The 16,204-nt window shown below is 39.5% G+C and overlaps 1 protein-coding gene and 1 non-coding gene across 2 annotated transcripts; one reads left to right on the top strand and one right to left on the bottom strand.

Moving 5' to 3' along the window:
* Positions 1–10,472: 10,472 nt before the first annotated feature.
* On the top strand, positions 10,473–10,578 carry LOC121983487. Its single transcript, XR_006112537.1, has one exon. It is a non-coding gene; the product is annotated as a small nucleolar RNA R71 (small nucleolar RNA).
* A 3,852-nt stretch (positions 10,579–14,430) lies between these two features.
* On the bottom strand, positions 14,431–15,949 carry LOC121980450 (probable strigolactone esterase DAD2). Its single transcript, XM_042532485.1, has 2 exons — positions 15,275–15,949; positions 14,431–15,174 (listed from the first exon to the last, which is right to left on the bottom strand). Exons 1-2 carry the CDS (start codon positions 15,751–15,753, stop codon positions 14,739–14,741), a joined length of 915 nt encoding a protein of 304 aa, XP_042388419.1. The 5' UTR covers positions 15,754–15,949; the 3' UTR covers positions 14,431–14,738.
* Between the last annotated feature and the right edge of the window lie 255 nt (positions 15,950–16,204).

The raw sequence follows: 16,204 nt of genomic DNA, 5'->3' as shown, positions 1-16,204 counted from the left end.
TTGATAACAATAGTGTAGTTAATGATACCAATAGTCATAGGACTCTTAGCGGAGTTTATTGTGTGTTGTGTTCATGCTAGGAATGACTCCCACATTACCTTATCTATGATGGCTTGAATTTTTCACAAGATTTGAACTAGATTGCACTAGAAGCTTTTGGTGAGATACTCAGAAAAAAAATACAATTGTAAATTGCAAACAATGTGATGTTTTTGATATTGCTCAAAGAGCCATTTGAGGAGAGTGAGGAGTAAAAGCACACCTTAGAGGTATGTCTGCCCGACAAATAGACAACATCTCCTCCTTTATGACAACATATAAAATTTGGATACATTGTCACAAGGTTGTACATATATAATAATTACAGCTCACACAGTTGAAAACAAACACAACGGAAGACATATGATAACTACATAGACCATAAAACGACTGATTGACTATGTGTCGGCATGACTTAACACAACAAATACCACAACCGAATAAAAGTACATCACTAGACTGAAATCCTTAAACAAAATCAAGTGCAAATACCAAACAATAAGATATAACGTGGAAAACATGATCTTGAGTGTGAGGTGGGATTGACAACCAAGACTTCTGAGCGACACAATATAATATCTATTTTCTAACCTGAAATCCAAAGAAAAGCAAAAGGTAGTGAGTATAACAACTCAGTGGGTATAAGAAAATAGTGCATGATACTATATATAAGGAGATAAAAGGAAGTAGTCTCAGGAGAAATATTTATTACAAAAATAAGGGAAACAGTATAATCGTCTGCTAATAAAACATAACAATAAAATAATCCTCTACTGACCTGCTCAACCAGGCATAACTAATAAGTAGGGAGCACATATAGTACATCCAAAATCCTGCACGAACAAATACACAACTAGCAAATAACAATCATATAACAAGTTTTGAGTTCGCACAATAATATGCTACCATGAATGTGTCTCGTGGACAGTCAAGGTATATAAATAGTCACTGTCTGTGGGAGAAACACTTTACCATGGATAGTCCTATGGGCAGATAGGATGAGGTAGCTATGAAGCTCCTCAATCACTAACTGCGGGAGAATGCTCTATCACGGATGGTCCCATGGACAGTTAGGGTATGTAAATAGTTACTATCTGCTGGAGAATACTCTACCATAGATGGTCTCATGGGCAGATAGAATATATATAAGCAACACCTATCTGCGGGAGAACACTCTACCACGAATGGTTCCATGGGCAGACAGGGTATATATGTAGCTATCTAGCTATGGACTAAGGGCAAACACGCTACCACGAATGTCTCGTGGGCAGTCGTATATATCATGATCACTAACGACTCTTTCAACTACGAATGGAAGACAATGGTCGACAAGATATGTTAACGGTTGCTGACAACTTTCTTAACCACGAATGAGAGACAATGGTCGATAGGATATGACAACAGTCACTGACGACTTTTTAACCACAAATGAGAGACAATGATCGATAAGATATATATATATATATATATATATACACACACACACATACACGATATAATGATACATAGAAACTCAATAATCACATCCAATATAATACTTGATAACTACACCTCGGTTTAACCTAACTATCGTATAGGCATGAGCCCAAATAACAAACTAAGGTCTAGTATGATACTCAATATTTTACACTACTATATGATCTTACTAATGTATATGTCTGAGCCTAAATAATAAACAAAGGTCCAATCGAACCAGGGGTGCTCTGATTATGCCGTTGTACCTTTTGACTGAGGTGCTAGGTTCGAGCACCCCCTGCGCAGGCTCTTATCAATTAAGTGGTATCGTTCACCCAAAAATCCCTTCGGAGGTTTCTGATAAGGGGTCGTTTCGGCGGTGGTGTCGGTTACTATAAAAAGTTTTTTTAGTCCCCTCGGATGGGTCTAGTGGCTAGCGCATAAGGTGTTGCCACAATGAGGTCTGGGGTTCGAATCTCGGCAAAGCCGAGGCAAATACCTCCCTTATGTGTTAATCACTATTCCAAAAGCTAGTAGCCGCCCGTGATTTACCTCCTCCGTGTTGGCCTGGGGACGGGTTGGCGGGGGCGCTGGAGGCGAGCATATTCACCTTTTGCCACAATTAAATAGGTTTGTGTTATATTCTCAATTGATTTATAATCAATTAGTTAATTGATCTTTGAATTAATTAAACTATTAACTAGTTCATTTACCATTCCAATTAAATGGATCTGTTATCACTTTTAAATCCCACACTTTTCAATCTATAGCTATTTAATTAAGCAATTAATTAATAAACTATTAGTACTTAATTAATTGCTGTCATTAATCAATTTGTTAACAAAGTTAATCAAATTAACAAATATGTTGTTAATCATAACTTGAAGTCTTAATTTACTCAAATCTTTTTTAACTTATTCATGATTCAATTAATTATACGATTAGTAAATGAATCTGTTATCACTTTTAAATCCAACACTTCTCAATCTATAGCTATTTAATTAAGCAATTAATTAATAAACTATTAGTACTTAATTAATTGCTGTCATTAATCAATTTGTTAACAAAGTTAATCAAATAACAAATATGCTGTTAATCATAACTTGAAGTCTTAATTTACTCAAATCATTTTTACCTTATTCATGATTCAATTAATTATACGATTAATCTCCAACTAATCGATCTTTAATCAATATTCAAATAATCTATTTAAAATTAACTAGATCATCAGCTGAACAACTTAATAGCAATTCTAGTTCACTAATTGTTATAATCCATCATGCTATAGCTAAGCAATTAATAGACTAATTAATCTAATTAGCCAACCTATCCATCAAAGATTGATGATTTTGATTAATTAACTGCATTACCCCTATAGTAGTTGGCTTCCTCTTCCTCAGTGGTGGCGCTTGACAGCCAATAGTGGTAGCTATTATGTTGCCGTAAGTGTACGACTATGTCGTCAGTAATATAAAATATTATCAAATCCACATAGATTAATTATAAGTACTAGTGATTTCTCATAAAAAATTAGCTAAACAATTGATGGTTGAAAGTCACGTACTAAGTAAAGAGAAATGATATTGAGAAAAGGAAAGAGAGAGACTTGATTTGGAAGATGTTCTAGGGGTTTGGTATCATATGATGTTTATCAATGTATCATGGTTCTCCAATTGCCCATCTTCAATTCCCATGCATTTATAGGAAGTCAGATTCATTACCGACTCTTCCCTGCAGTGGTCAAGCCGGAATACTATTTGGATCAATATCCTATGCTATTAAATAAAAATGATTCCTATGAAGTCCGGTAATGGGACCCCTGTCACTAGGGCCTCTTGGTCATAAATCACAAGAACGCACTTATACTCAATAACCATAGAGATAGAGATAACAATCACATCCAATTCCCTACTTCCTTGTGGGGAATTGCTTCTCCTTTCAAGGTAATACTCTAGACGTTCAAAAACGGATTACCCCTATCACTAGGGCTCCTCGGTCATACAATCTAGGGCATTCCCTCTATGATATTAATAATTCTACATAAACATTCAATAAAACATGAGAATTAAGCTCAAACACAATACATGCATATAAGATCAAATAGATACAAGACATCATAATGTCATATAGATAGGAAATTGACATATCCATGAGTTCTTACATCAATCCACATCACAATTACTCCTTTAATCTTAGAACAATAGATCTACTTCATAGTACAAAGGGAGGAATTTAAAGACATAAGAATTGAAAGCATCAAAACTCAACTAGAAGAGGAAGGGAGAAAAAGCTTATCTAATTGCATTGAGTGATCTTCGAATCCAATCCTTTGCTTCCGGAGTCAATGAGATGATGAAAATAGCCTTGGATCGTCAAATGGAGAGCGGTGAAATGTAGATTGGCACCAAGTTGAATCTTGCAAAGGGAGAACCTTCCTTTCCTTGGAAAGGGGAAGAAATCCCCTTAAATAGTGTTGGGCATGGGTCGTGTTCTGCTTAGTCTTTGGACAAACCACATGACCGTGTGGGTTTCACACGGCTAAGGTCTACTCCTCCTCTGGAGGGCCACACGGCCGTGTGGCTTCACACAGCCGTGGCTATCTCCTCCTCTACTTCTTGGCATGGCCGTGTGGAATCACACGGCCAGAGTCTTCTCCACCTCAAATAAGTGGCACGACCGTGTGAACTTAACACGACCAAGCCCTTTGTCTTTGCTTGTTCTCCGAATCATCTACGAGCGTAGTTTTCATCCCAAAAATAGCTCTTGTCAATAGAAAAATACACAAATTGTAGATCTCCGATAAAGAAGAGTAATTATGCTGAACATATGAAAAGAGGTGTAGAAATGCACAGATCAAACGCAAATAAAGTATGTGAATATACGTCAAAGCATGCATAAAAGTGTATATAATCTACGCACATCAGTAGCTCATGCGAAGGGAGCGACGACGCTCGACATCTGAGCAGTGGTAAAGGAGACATGGTAACATCAGAACGAGTCAGTGGTGGTGTAGCATGGTGGTGCGGCGACAGTTGGGAGATCGACAACGGGGAAAGAGTGGGACGCTGCATCTGCGAAGGTGTGTGGTAGCAGCATCATCACTCGACAGCACGGAGTCAGATCCGATTGTAGAAGAACGCCTTGAGCAAGCGAACAAAGAGGCGCGGAAGGGTGGCTTGCTTGAGGTCAACAACCAAGGCAACCGACGGAGAAGGCGGCAGTGGTCGAGCGGGACACGGTTATGCGATTGAGGTGCTTTTGCAACCACACTCTGATGGGAGAGTGGCACGGCTAATTGTTGACAATGACGAGGTATGATGGCAGGAAAACACGGCACCGATAGTGGGCCACAGGAAACCGACGTGGCGGCGGCATCATGTGTGCACAATGAGAGAGGGGGTGATGGCGGCGTCGAAGAGAAGGCACGGACAAAGTTTTTTTTTTTTAGATTCATACTTCCGGCGATAGGTACTTACCTGCCACACGCAAGGTTCGTTCCCCTAAAAAAATGCTATGCATCATCTACACAAGGTCTCAAAGGAATACTCAGTATCAAGAGAAACATAGCATTCATTTCCCCAGTAACCTAACTCGGTCTCAAAGGGGTGAATTGCTTGTTTCCACTCACTATAACTATTTTTTTATCCCTTTTTTTTCCTTTTTTTTTTTTATGTTTGCAAAGTATCAAACTTGAATAAACTTTCATTTTTTTTAAATTTTATTTTATTTTATTATTTTTTTTGGATTGATTTTTTTCCAAATGAGCTTACATGATTTGAGTTTATCCAATAACCAAAATGTAGTTGAGAGGTCACCATAGAAGCAAGAGTACTAGTCCGGTTCTATGAATTATAACTATTTTCAAAAATATCTACCATCAAAGTCAAGCATAATGTGAAGAGATTCTAAAACTAGGCCAACATTCAAATTCTTCTAGTAATAACAATGTTCACTTCATGCTACTATGGATAGGAAAATAAAGATCAATAGGTATACTAGCATACCAAATCACACAACATGAATATCTAGATGAAACATGCTAGTATTTTGCATTAAGGAACAAACAATCATAATGTGATGAATGATACAATTAGGAAAAATTTATTATGCAAAAGAAATAAACAAAAACTAAACTAAACAAAATGCATCTAATGCATCCCCCCAGACTTAAACTTTTCATTGTCCCAATGAAAACTAAAAACAATGTGGAGGAGATTAAAAGTAAGAGAAGTTACCAAATGATATGTGCCAAATACCCTCATTAACTTCTCCATCATGTAATTGTCCTCCTCATAAACTCTACTACTTAGCCTGGAGGTCTAGAGCTCGAATCCTGAGGAAGGTAAAAATCCACTGCCAGGGGTGGAATGTCCTAGTGAGTAACGGCACGGCCAAAGGGTAGTCGGTCGACGACATGAGAGGTCGCCAAATGAGCCGACGACATAAGGGCCGCCAGTTGGGCCGCCACAAGGGCCGCCCAAGAGGCCAAAGGGACGGGTCGTTACATAGACCTCTTGATCTTCTGTTGTATTCTTTCCTTCTCTTAGACGTCGTGTGGGCGACGATCTTCCAAGATGAAATCCACTCAAGTTTCTTCCAAGGCTTCCAAGATCCGGCCACCAACTAACCTCCAAGGGATGTTAGACAAGAGAGCTTCCTTCTCTTCTTCTTTTCCTTCAAGCAACCGACCACTAAGAGATTACCACAATTGATGTCGCCGGCCTCCAAGGAAGAAAAGAAAAGGACAAGGGTCGGCCACCAAGGATTGGAAGAGAGGAATAGAAGATCTATTAACTCATGAGGCACCCCTCCATCTCTTTTATAATCATTGGTCTTGGCAAAAAAGGAAATTTTTAAATATAATTAAAACTTCCTTATATTCCTTGCCAATGACTAAAAATGAAGCTTTAAAACAAAAAATTAAAACTTCCTTTAATGCTTGTCATGGCTGGCCATATACTTGTGCTCCAAATAAGGAAAGTTTTAAACACAAAATTAAAACTTCCTTATTTGTTTCTGGTAAGAAATTTTAATAGAAAAATTTCTCTTTTAAATCCCTTGTTGGTTATAAAAGGAAAATTTTATAAATTAAAATATCTCTTTTAAAACATGTGGATGGTTACAAAAAAGGAAAGTTTTATCAAAAATTAAAATATTTCTTTTAACTACAAATAAGGAAAGATATCAAACCTTTCTCTTAATCCTTTGTAGAAAGCTATATAAGAAAAGATTTTAAAATTTAAAAACTCTCTTTTAAAACCATGGCTTCCACAAAAGGAAAGATTTTAAAAAAATTAAAATATCCTTTTATTTTAATGTGGCCGACCACCTAGCTTAGGCTCTAAGCTTGGTCGGCCATAAACTTGGCTCCAATCTTTGGCTTGGCTAGCCCTAGCTTGGGCTCCAAGCTTGGCTTGGCCGGCCACCATAAGATGAGTAAGAAGCTTGACTTTAAGTGGATATAAGGCTTTATAAATAAGAGACTACAACAGGGACTGAGAGGAGGAATTAGTTTTAGTCTCCCGATGAGCTTGAGCTTCCCGTGTTCGCCCCGAACACCCAACTCAAGTTCATCAATAATATCTCATTCCACTAAAGAGTTATTATTTCACTACCGTACGAATCTCATATTACAATATGGGCTCCTTTTTATCATGAGTGCGTTAGTCTCCCTGTATTTAAGATATTGAATGCTCACTAATTAAATGAGTTACTGACAACTCAATTAATATCTAGCTCCAAGAGTAGTACCACTCATCCTTATTGTCATGTCGGACTAAGTCCACCTACAGGGTTTACATGGAAATCCTTATGAGCTCCTCAAGGGGACATCATCAACCTATATTACTAGGACACAGTTTCATTTTATAATCAACAAAATATTATATAAATAATATCATTTCCCAACTTATTGGACCTATTAATTTAACGAACTAAATCACACCCTTTGATAAATTAAAGAAATAAATATTAAATATACGTGCTTGTTATTATATTATGACAGAGTACGCACTTCTATAATAACAGAGGTTTATTCTTTTATGTAGTCAATATAAAAAGAAACTGCCTCAAATGATCCTGCTCAATACACTCATAGTGTACTAATGTAATTTTATAGTCAAGATAAACTAATACCAAATTACACTACAACCACTCCAATGGTTTGCCCCATTCCATCTTGATTGTGAGCTACTATTTATAATTTATAAGGAACTGATAACATGATCTTCTATGTGTCTCCTCATACAATGTTATCTACAATATAAATTAAATGGACAACTACACTTAGCATAAATATAGACATTTGACCAATGTGATTCTTATTTCAACAATTAATGTTTATACAAAAAGCTAGACTTTTAGTATACTCTCTAACACCTTATACTTCCGGCGATAGGCACTTACCTGCCACATGAAAGGTTCGTTCCCCTCAAAAATATTATGCATCGTCTACACAAGGTCTCAAAGGAATACTCAGTATCAAGAGAAACATAGCATTCATTTCCCCAGTAACCTAACTCGGTCTCAAAGGGGTGAGTTGCTTGTTTCCACTCACGATAACTATTTTTTTATCCTTAATTTTTTTTCCTTTTTTTATATTTGCAAAGTATCAAACTTGAACAACCTTTCATTTTTTTAAATTTTATTTTATTTTATTATTTTTTTTGGATTGATTTTTTCCAAATGAGCTTACATGATCTGAGTTTATCCAGTAACCAAAATGTAGTTGAGAGGTCACTATAGAAGCAAGAGTACTAGTCCGGTTCTATGAATCATAACTATTTTCAAAAATATCTACCATCAAAGTAAAGCATAATGTGAAGAGATCCTAAAACTAGGCCAACATTCAAATTCTTCTAGTAATAACAATGCTCACTTCATGCTACTATGGATAGGAAAATAAAGATCAATAGGTGTACTAGCATATCAAATTACACAACATGAATATCTAGATGAAACATGTTAGTATTTTGCATTAAGGAACAAACAATCATAATGTGATGAATGATACAACTAGGAAAAATTTATTATGTAAAAGAAATAAACAAAAACAAAACAAAACAAAATGCATCTAATGCATCCCCCCAGATTTAAACTTTTCATTGTCCCAATGAAAACTAAAAACAATGTGGAGGAGATTAAAAGTAAGAGAAGTTACCAAATGATATGTGCCAAATGCCCTCATTAACTTCTCCATCATGTAATTGTCCTCCTCCTAATCTTTGAGTCCTATAAAAGAAAATTGACAACAAAAATTAAGTAGAGGATACATGTTTATTATGAGGAAAGAAATGAAAACAAGAAATAACTAAAGACATAAATAAAATAAGAAAGAACTTGGGTTGCCTCCCAAGAAGCGCTTGTTTAAGGTCATTAGCTCGACCACCTCATTAGATTCATCGAAATCTCGTTCTTGGAGGGGTAAGATATTCATCACCCCCTTACCAAGGACTCTTATTATGGAGGGAGCTTTCATCAAAAAGTGAAGAATCGCTCTCTCCATCTTCGTCTTCTTGGAAATTCTTTCAGGAGGTCGAAGACGGTTCAAATCGAGCTTCCAATTATAGGCCCCATGAAAATCTGCACACCCAAAAGAAAAATATACCTCTCCAAAGCATGCTATATCAGATAGAACTAGAACCTTATTAAGATGAACTGAGTGTGTATCACAAATTGAATCACATCCATCAAAATCTACTATTGGTACATCTATGAAATTTTCCAAAAGATCACAAAAGATACTAACCTTGCTTTGCTGAGAGATATCTGAAAGTTCTAAACATGTGGATGTGACTTCTAAATCTTGTATTGACTCTAGCTCTGGCTCAAGTGGTGGTACTTCTAAAAGTGATGATTCTTGGGGCTTTGCTTCTATTGTACAAGCCCCTACACATTGGTCCACAACATGTTCAATCCTTGCAACTCTCATAATCTTAGAAGATTGTGTGGATAAAGGAGGTGATTCTTGAGATGCTGCTTCCACAATACAACTCCCTACACTTCTTTTCATAACATCATCATCAACACAAACATCAAAAAATAAACCAACATCAATATCCTTAGTGGGAGAATCATCTATAGGAGGATTACTAACTTCATTTGCAGTTTTAAGTTGATCTACCACATCACATTCATCATATGAAAATTCAATTTCATCATAACACCTTGTAAACCCAGAAGGTAAATCTGAAAACTTATTATCCACTGCATTATCATCACAATCCTCATCTGAAGAGTCCTCATCTTCATATACATCTAGAAATCCACACTCAACCATATTAGTGTCACAGAATTTGTTAAAGTCTTCGTTTTCATTGACTCTCACTAGCCTTTGTGGAAAAGGAACCTTTAGTGAAGGTCTTGGGAAAGGTACTTCCTTTATCCTATATTCTCTTTGAGCTTATGGAGGAGGTCCAACTTGTTTATCTAGTGTTGATGTGATTAATCGTTGAGGGAAGAGTACTTGTGGCCTTTGGGAACTTCCTGGAGTAATGAAACTGAGTTCATGTGGTCCTTTATTGTTCTTCTCCTTAATTCTAAACATGTCCTTCTTCAGAAGTTCTTCATGATTCTTGCCACTTCTCAACTTAAGATCATTATCATTTACACTAGATCTTGTTTGTGTAGTAGGAAGGTCTTCTTTGAACCATTTTTAAACTATGCTTTCAATCTTTGCCCCTAAATGTTTGAACTCCTCATTCTGTGACTTGTGAATTTCAACATTCTTGGGTGGTTAAACTATATTTTATTTGACAGACTCTCTTGCATTTATGGCTTGCACTTCTTGAATTTTTGAAGGAAATTCCATCCAACTCTTGTTCGACTATTCATGGAGGTTCAATGCCACTTGATCAATTAACGTATATGCTTTATCTACACTCTTGTCCATAAAAGAACCTCCAGCTGATGAATCTAACAAACTCTTATTTGAGAAAGAAATTCTCCTATAGAATATGTACAGGGTCAGCCATTTTTCCAAACCATGATGAGGGCACTGTCTTTGTAAACTCTTGAATTTGCCCCATGCTTCAAATAATGATTCTCCATATCCCTGAGCAAAATTTGTTATGCAATTCCTCATATAAATCATTCTACTTGGAGAAAAAAAATGATTCAGAAATTGCTTCTCCAATTGTTCCCAACTTGTGATGCTTTGAGGACGGAGAGAATATAACCAAGTCCTTGCTTTATCCTTGATGCTAAAAGGAAATGCCATCAATCGAACTGCATCTGCTGACACTCCTTCACAATTCACCATATCACAAAGTTCTAGAAATATCTCAAGATGTAAATAAGGACTTTCTGATATTTCTCCTCCAAATTTGTGACGTTGTATCATGAAAATTAGCTCTGGATCTAGTTGGAAACTTTCTGCTTCAATATGAGGCTGCACAATGGGAGATAAAAATATTACAGAAATGGGTGCAGAGAAATCTCTTAAGGACCTGCTTGACATGTTAGTGCTCATGGTATCTAAAAAAAATTATGAGAAAAGAACAAAAATGAAGAATTAAAGACAAGAAAGAAAATGCTATATGAAAAGCAAGAAAGAAAATGCATAATAAAAACAAGAAAGAAAATGCAAAGGAAAAAAGAAAAATGTCTAGGGTAATTCATATACTAATCAACTAATGTTAATCGAAAACAGTCCCCTACAACAACGCCAAAAACTTATTACGATTCTGCAAGTGTACGGATTCGTCGTCAGTAATATATAAGATTGTCGAACCATAGGGACTCTTGATTAAGCACTAGAGATGTCACAAAGTAAGTTGTCTAAACGGTCGAAAGTTGGCTTTGACGCTTACGAACTAACGAGTGTAATTTAAGAGAGGGAAAGAAGGTTGAGACGAAGAGAGAGGAGAGAGAGGGAATTGATCTTGGAGGGAATGAGCTTTGGGAGATGAATTATAGGATTTCAGTTTCATTATAATACTAGGAGATATTACATAAATTGCGTAGTTTCTACCCTCTATGTCCATGCTCTTGCAGGAAGTTAAATTGGTCAATATCCTTAAGTATCGAATAGAGACGATTCCTGTGAAATCCTATAACTGTTAACCCCTGTCATGAGGCGCCTCGGTAGATCACAGGAATACATGTCTAGTAAATAACAATAAGGATAAAGGTAGAGATTTGGTACGATTTCCTACTTTCTTATGGAGGAATTGCCTCTCCTTTTAAGAGAATGTCCTAGATGTCCGTGAACGAGTTACCTTTGTCAGTAAGGCCCCTTGGGTATATGATCTAGATCACTCTTTCTACGAGAGCAGCAATTCCTAAGGGATTGTTTCTCCTTTTAAGGGAATGTCCTAGACGTTCGGAAAGGGTTACTCCTGTCACTAGGGCACTTTGGTCAATATGCTCTAGGGCATCTCCTTTGGGTGATTAACAATCCTCCACATCAATCAACGAAGCATGCAAAGAAACATAAATATGTCACACACACAATTCATCATGAACAAGGCATTAACAAGTCATTGAATAGAAATATGACGAATCTACATAGTTCTACATCTCCATCACATTACAAATACTTCCTAATCCTAGAAGAGGATATCTACTCCATTGTGAGGGAAGAACAACCTCAAAACATAAAGTAAAGCATACTTACAACCCTTGATGTGAGAAGAAGGGGAAGAAGAGATGCTTGTCGAGGTTTCCGATGTCTTGGGGATGCCTCCTTGCTCTGGAGATGGACGGAACGTCAAGGGATGGCGGTGGATGAGGCTCTAGGGTTTCCCTCGAGGGGAGAACCCTTTTCCAAGGAGAGGGACGGAGTCCAAAACCAAAGATACCCCTAAGAATAAGTTTCTTGACCCTTTTGTAAGTTAGGGCACGGGCGCCGCACGGCCCGTGCCACGACCGTGCGGATATGGGATGACCGTATTATCTTTTGTCTCTGTGCCATGCTGCACGGGCGTACAGATATGGCACGATCGTGTGGATCTGGGGCTATGCTTCTAGGGCATGGCCGTGCAGGATTGCAGCATTGCTTGACTACGGTCGTGGGGGGGGGGGGGGGCACGACCATGCATGGATCCTCCTCTGTTTGGCCGCACGACCGTGCAAGAGTTGTACGACCGTGCCATGTTCTTCCTCTGTTTGGCCACACGACCATGCGAGGTTGCACGACCATGCTCTCTGCCTCGTTCCGGTGCATCAACAATTGCTGTTTTTGCTCCGAAAGTTGTCCCTGTCAATACAAAATAAAACAAAAAACAGATCTCCAAACAAAAGAGTATTTATGATGAGTATATGATAAGAGAGACGATCATACAAAGAATATATACGTATAAAGCAAGTGAATGTGCGTTAAAACATGCATAAACGATCATAATATTTACGCACATCACTTCCCGCACCAACAAATCCCTGTGTCCCTTCCGCTCAGCCTTGCTCTTCCAAGGGCATGTGGAATAATGCTCGGTCATAAGGGATCGACGCATTTAGTATCTCTCAGAAGGCCCCAGTTGGCTTGTTGTTTGGCTTGCGAACGACGGGGTTTTTCGCTCAGGCTCTAGGATCAGTTGGCTATCCTATCATCGACGTTGCGGGGTCATTTGCTCGGCAGTCGGCTGCTATTTGCTGCTACTCCATCTTTGTAGCTCGGGCTTGTATCAACATCTCCAAGTCTTCTTGTATTAGCATCACCATGGTAAGTCGTCAGCCTCCTTCATCTTCACGTTTTGGATTCAAGTAGAGTTCCCACAAATGACGTCAAATATGATCCTGTCCGAAAGTGGAGATGATAGTAGGCTAGGGATGTGGCTCACAGGTTGATGGGGCAAAGACTCCACGCAGCCTTGCAACACAAAAGACATTAGTGTTGAGCTGGGAAAGGGTTCCCGGTGTTAAACCCTCCGACGATCAAGTTAGTACTCAATGGGGAATAGATAGTGGGAAGCTATAGCCTTGAATGTATTGAACAGTAAAACAACGCATACCTCTGTCTGTAGATGAGAACCCCCTTTTATAGTGTTATTGTAGTGTTTGTGCATGCATTTCCAAGTGCACGCAGATTTTCCAAAGTGTCGTAGGAAAAACAAGTCAAAAAGTGTCGGTAACACCTTTCCTTAAACGAGCATATAAATCCCTAATGTGGCAGGTTATAAGCTTATAAAATACAGTTTAGCTGCTAGACATGCTCTATTGTTAAGTGTACAAATCTCGAAAAGGGTACAATGAGATACACAGTTGGGTTCTACTATAAGTCTACTGGATCCTGCTTAGACTGACTATCCCCTTTCGATTGTGTCGTTCGAAGCTGCTGGCTTATCACCTTCTTTGCTTCCCACCTGTTAGTGGTTACTTTTGTCCGACCGGTCATATTGCTCGATCAGCACGGACTGGAAGCTCGTGGATTGTCGCTTACCTCTTAACTCTATTTATTGCTATCGTCCTCGCCCAACCGACTGGAGTTCTCGATCATCTGATCCAATCAGTCGACTAGGGTCTTTAATTATTTTTGACCATGATCTCCATGTTAATAACATGGATCTTTTTTCTGTTTTTACCCTTCTTTGATGAGACCCTTATTCATCACTGTATTACTCGGCGACTTGACACTTTAACTCCAGCGACCTTCTCAAACTCGACTGACATTGTAGCAGAGCTACGCGTCCACTACGTTTTGACATTAGCTTCCCACTCGGGCTTGACAACCAACGAAGTCCATCGCCTGAATTGTATTAATTATAAATTTAATTCAGATTACCATCCCTATGTTTCGGGAAATTGTGGAATAATAATATTTCAACAGCTCTTTAACAGCGAGGCGGTGTGGCAGTCTACACATGTGGGCGAGGGATGCAGGGAATAATTTACTCGAGCATATCTTAATTAGTTTTCCATGGAGAATCATTCCACACGAGATGAAGCTTTTTTTTAATTACTTCTCAAGCATATTTCCAGCTCACATTTTACAGATGATAGTTTTAGGAAAATATTTCTGTATTACTTTTGAAAATTGAGTCCGACAATAAAATTCTGCCAATTGATCAAGAGTCGGATGGCAATCGATTTGATTGAATCGATCACTCCTCGCAGGATAAGGAGATACAAAAGAACACAAGGAAAGGTGAGGTCACGCGCGTGACCTTCAGGTTGATAACTCTTTTACTTCTTGATGTTCTTGGTTTTTTTTTATTTTCCACAGTCAGAAACTAAAGGACAACATCAGTCTACACGTGCCATCAGCCGTACCGGATGCAAACTCGAGTAGCCGACGCCCTCGACATTACTCACCGGTGGGAGGCCAGGGCGCGGCGGAGAGGCTGGACGAGAATTGATGGGGCGCTGAGGTGGGGGAGGTGGCCCTCAACGGGCAAGAGCTCCACGGTGGTGCGGCCGCCTAGTTGAACCTTGAGGTAGGAAGCGACGGATAGAGGGACGGACACATCCTTAGCGGTCTGGATGACGACGCAAGGGGCGCGCACTAGGCCGAGTACGCCGCGCAGATCACTGTTGAAGACCGTCCTGCACACGAACAGAGAGATGTCCGGACGCATGTTGAACAACGTCCGGCTGAACTCCTGGACCGCCGCCGGCACGTCAGCCCCGACCGCCAGCGGAGCGAACCCCTGCACCCACGCCTTGTAGTTGGATTCCATCGCGAAGAACACCTTTTCCACCTCACCCCTCTCGAATCCCCCGTGGTAGTCCCCGTCGTTCAAGAACCTGGATCGGATCCCCAATTTGTACATAGAACAAATTAAAGACCAAAATCAGTTATCTTACGGAAAGAGAAGAGGGTTTTCTGGATCCAGAAAACATGCACCTTGGCGATGCGCAGATGAGGATGAGCTTGAGGAAGAGGTCCGGGCGGCGGATGGCGGCGATGATGCCAATCATGGCGGAGATAGAGTGGCCGATGAAGAAGCAGCGGTCGACTCGAAGGGCGTGGAGGATGGAGAGGAGGTCATCGACGTAGGAATCGAGAGTGGTGTAGCGGCGGAAATCGAAGTGATCAGGGTTGACGCTTCCGGCGCAGATGAGGTCGTAGAGAATGAGGCGGTAGTCGCGCTGGAAGTAGGGGAGGATGCGGTTCCACGCCGACTGGTCCGTGCCGAAGCCATGCGACAGCACCACAACCCTCTCTCCGCTCCCCACCACCCTCACGTTCAGCACCTGAAGCAATTTGTTGCCGCTGCCGCCGCTGCTAGCCTCTGGGACTTTGCTCCCCCCATGATTATGATTATGATTATGATTATGATTATGATTTTGATTTTGATTTTGGTTATTGCTGCTGCCCCCCATGGCCTCCGTTGTGCTATAGCTAACTGATCCCCAAATTCTGAAACCTGAGTCCTTAGCACTCGCTCGCTAGTCGCAATATGGAATTGGGCGACGGTGGGGGGTGAGCATATATCGTTAAACCCTTTCTTCTCTTCGGTCGGTCGCTGCCGCTTGCTACTTCTTTCCTTTCTGCGGTTCTTGAAGGTCTTCCATATTCTCCTGTTTTATCATGTCTAATTCTGCTTTTCGAGAGAGGGGCCATTGCCCATTGGTTAATTTACTATCCGTGCCGATAAGATAAGATGCATTTCTCTAGCCTTGTCCTTTCCACTTGGGAATTCGTCCACACATGTGTATAGGATTCTTGTCTCTTGTTGAAGCAGACAACTCAAGTCACATAGCACTAGATGGCTCGGGGCCGGTTCTCACAGTGGTACCCGAATTTATCCATTTCAATAATTTCCCATCAGTG

This window comes from Zingiber officinale, chromosome 5A (assembly GCF_018446385.1).
Source record: "Zingiber officinale cultivar Zhangliang chromosome 5A, Zo_v1.1, whole genome shotgun sequence".
Classification (NCBI taxonomy): Eukaryota; Viridiplantae; Streptophyta; class Magnoliopsida; order Zingiberales; family Zingiberaceae; genus Zingiber; species Zingiber officinale.
The sequence above is the reverse complement of the archived record's forward strand: the minus strand, read 5'-3'. Positions and strand labels throughout refer to the sequence as shown.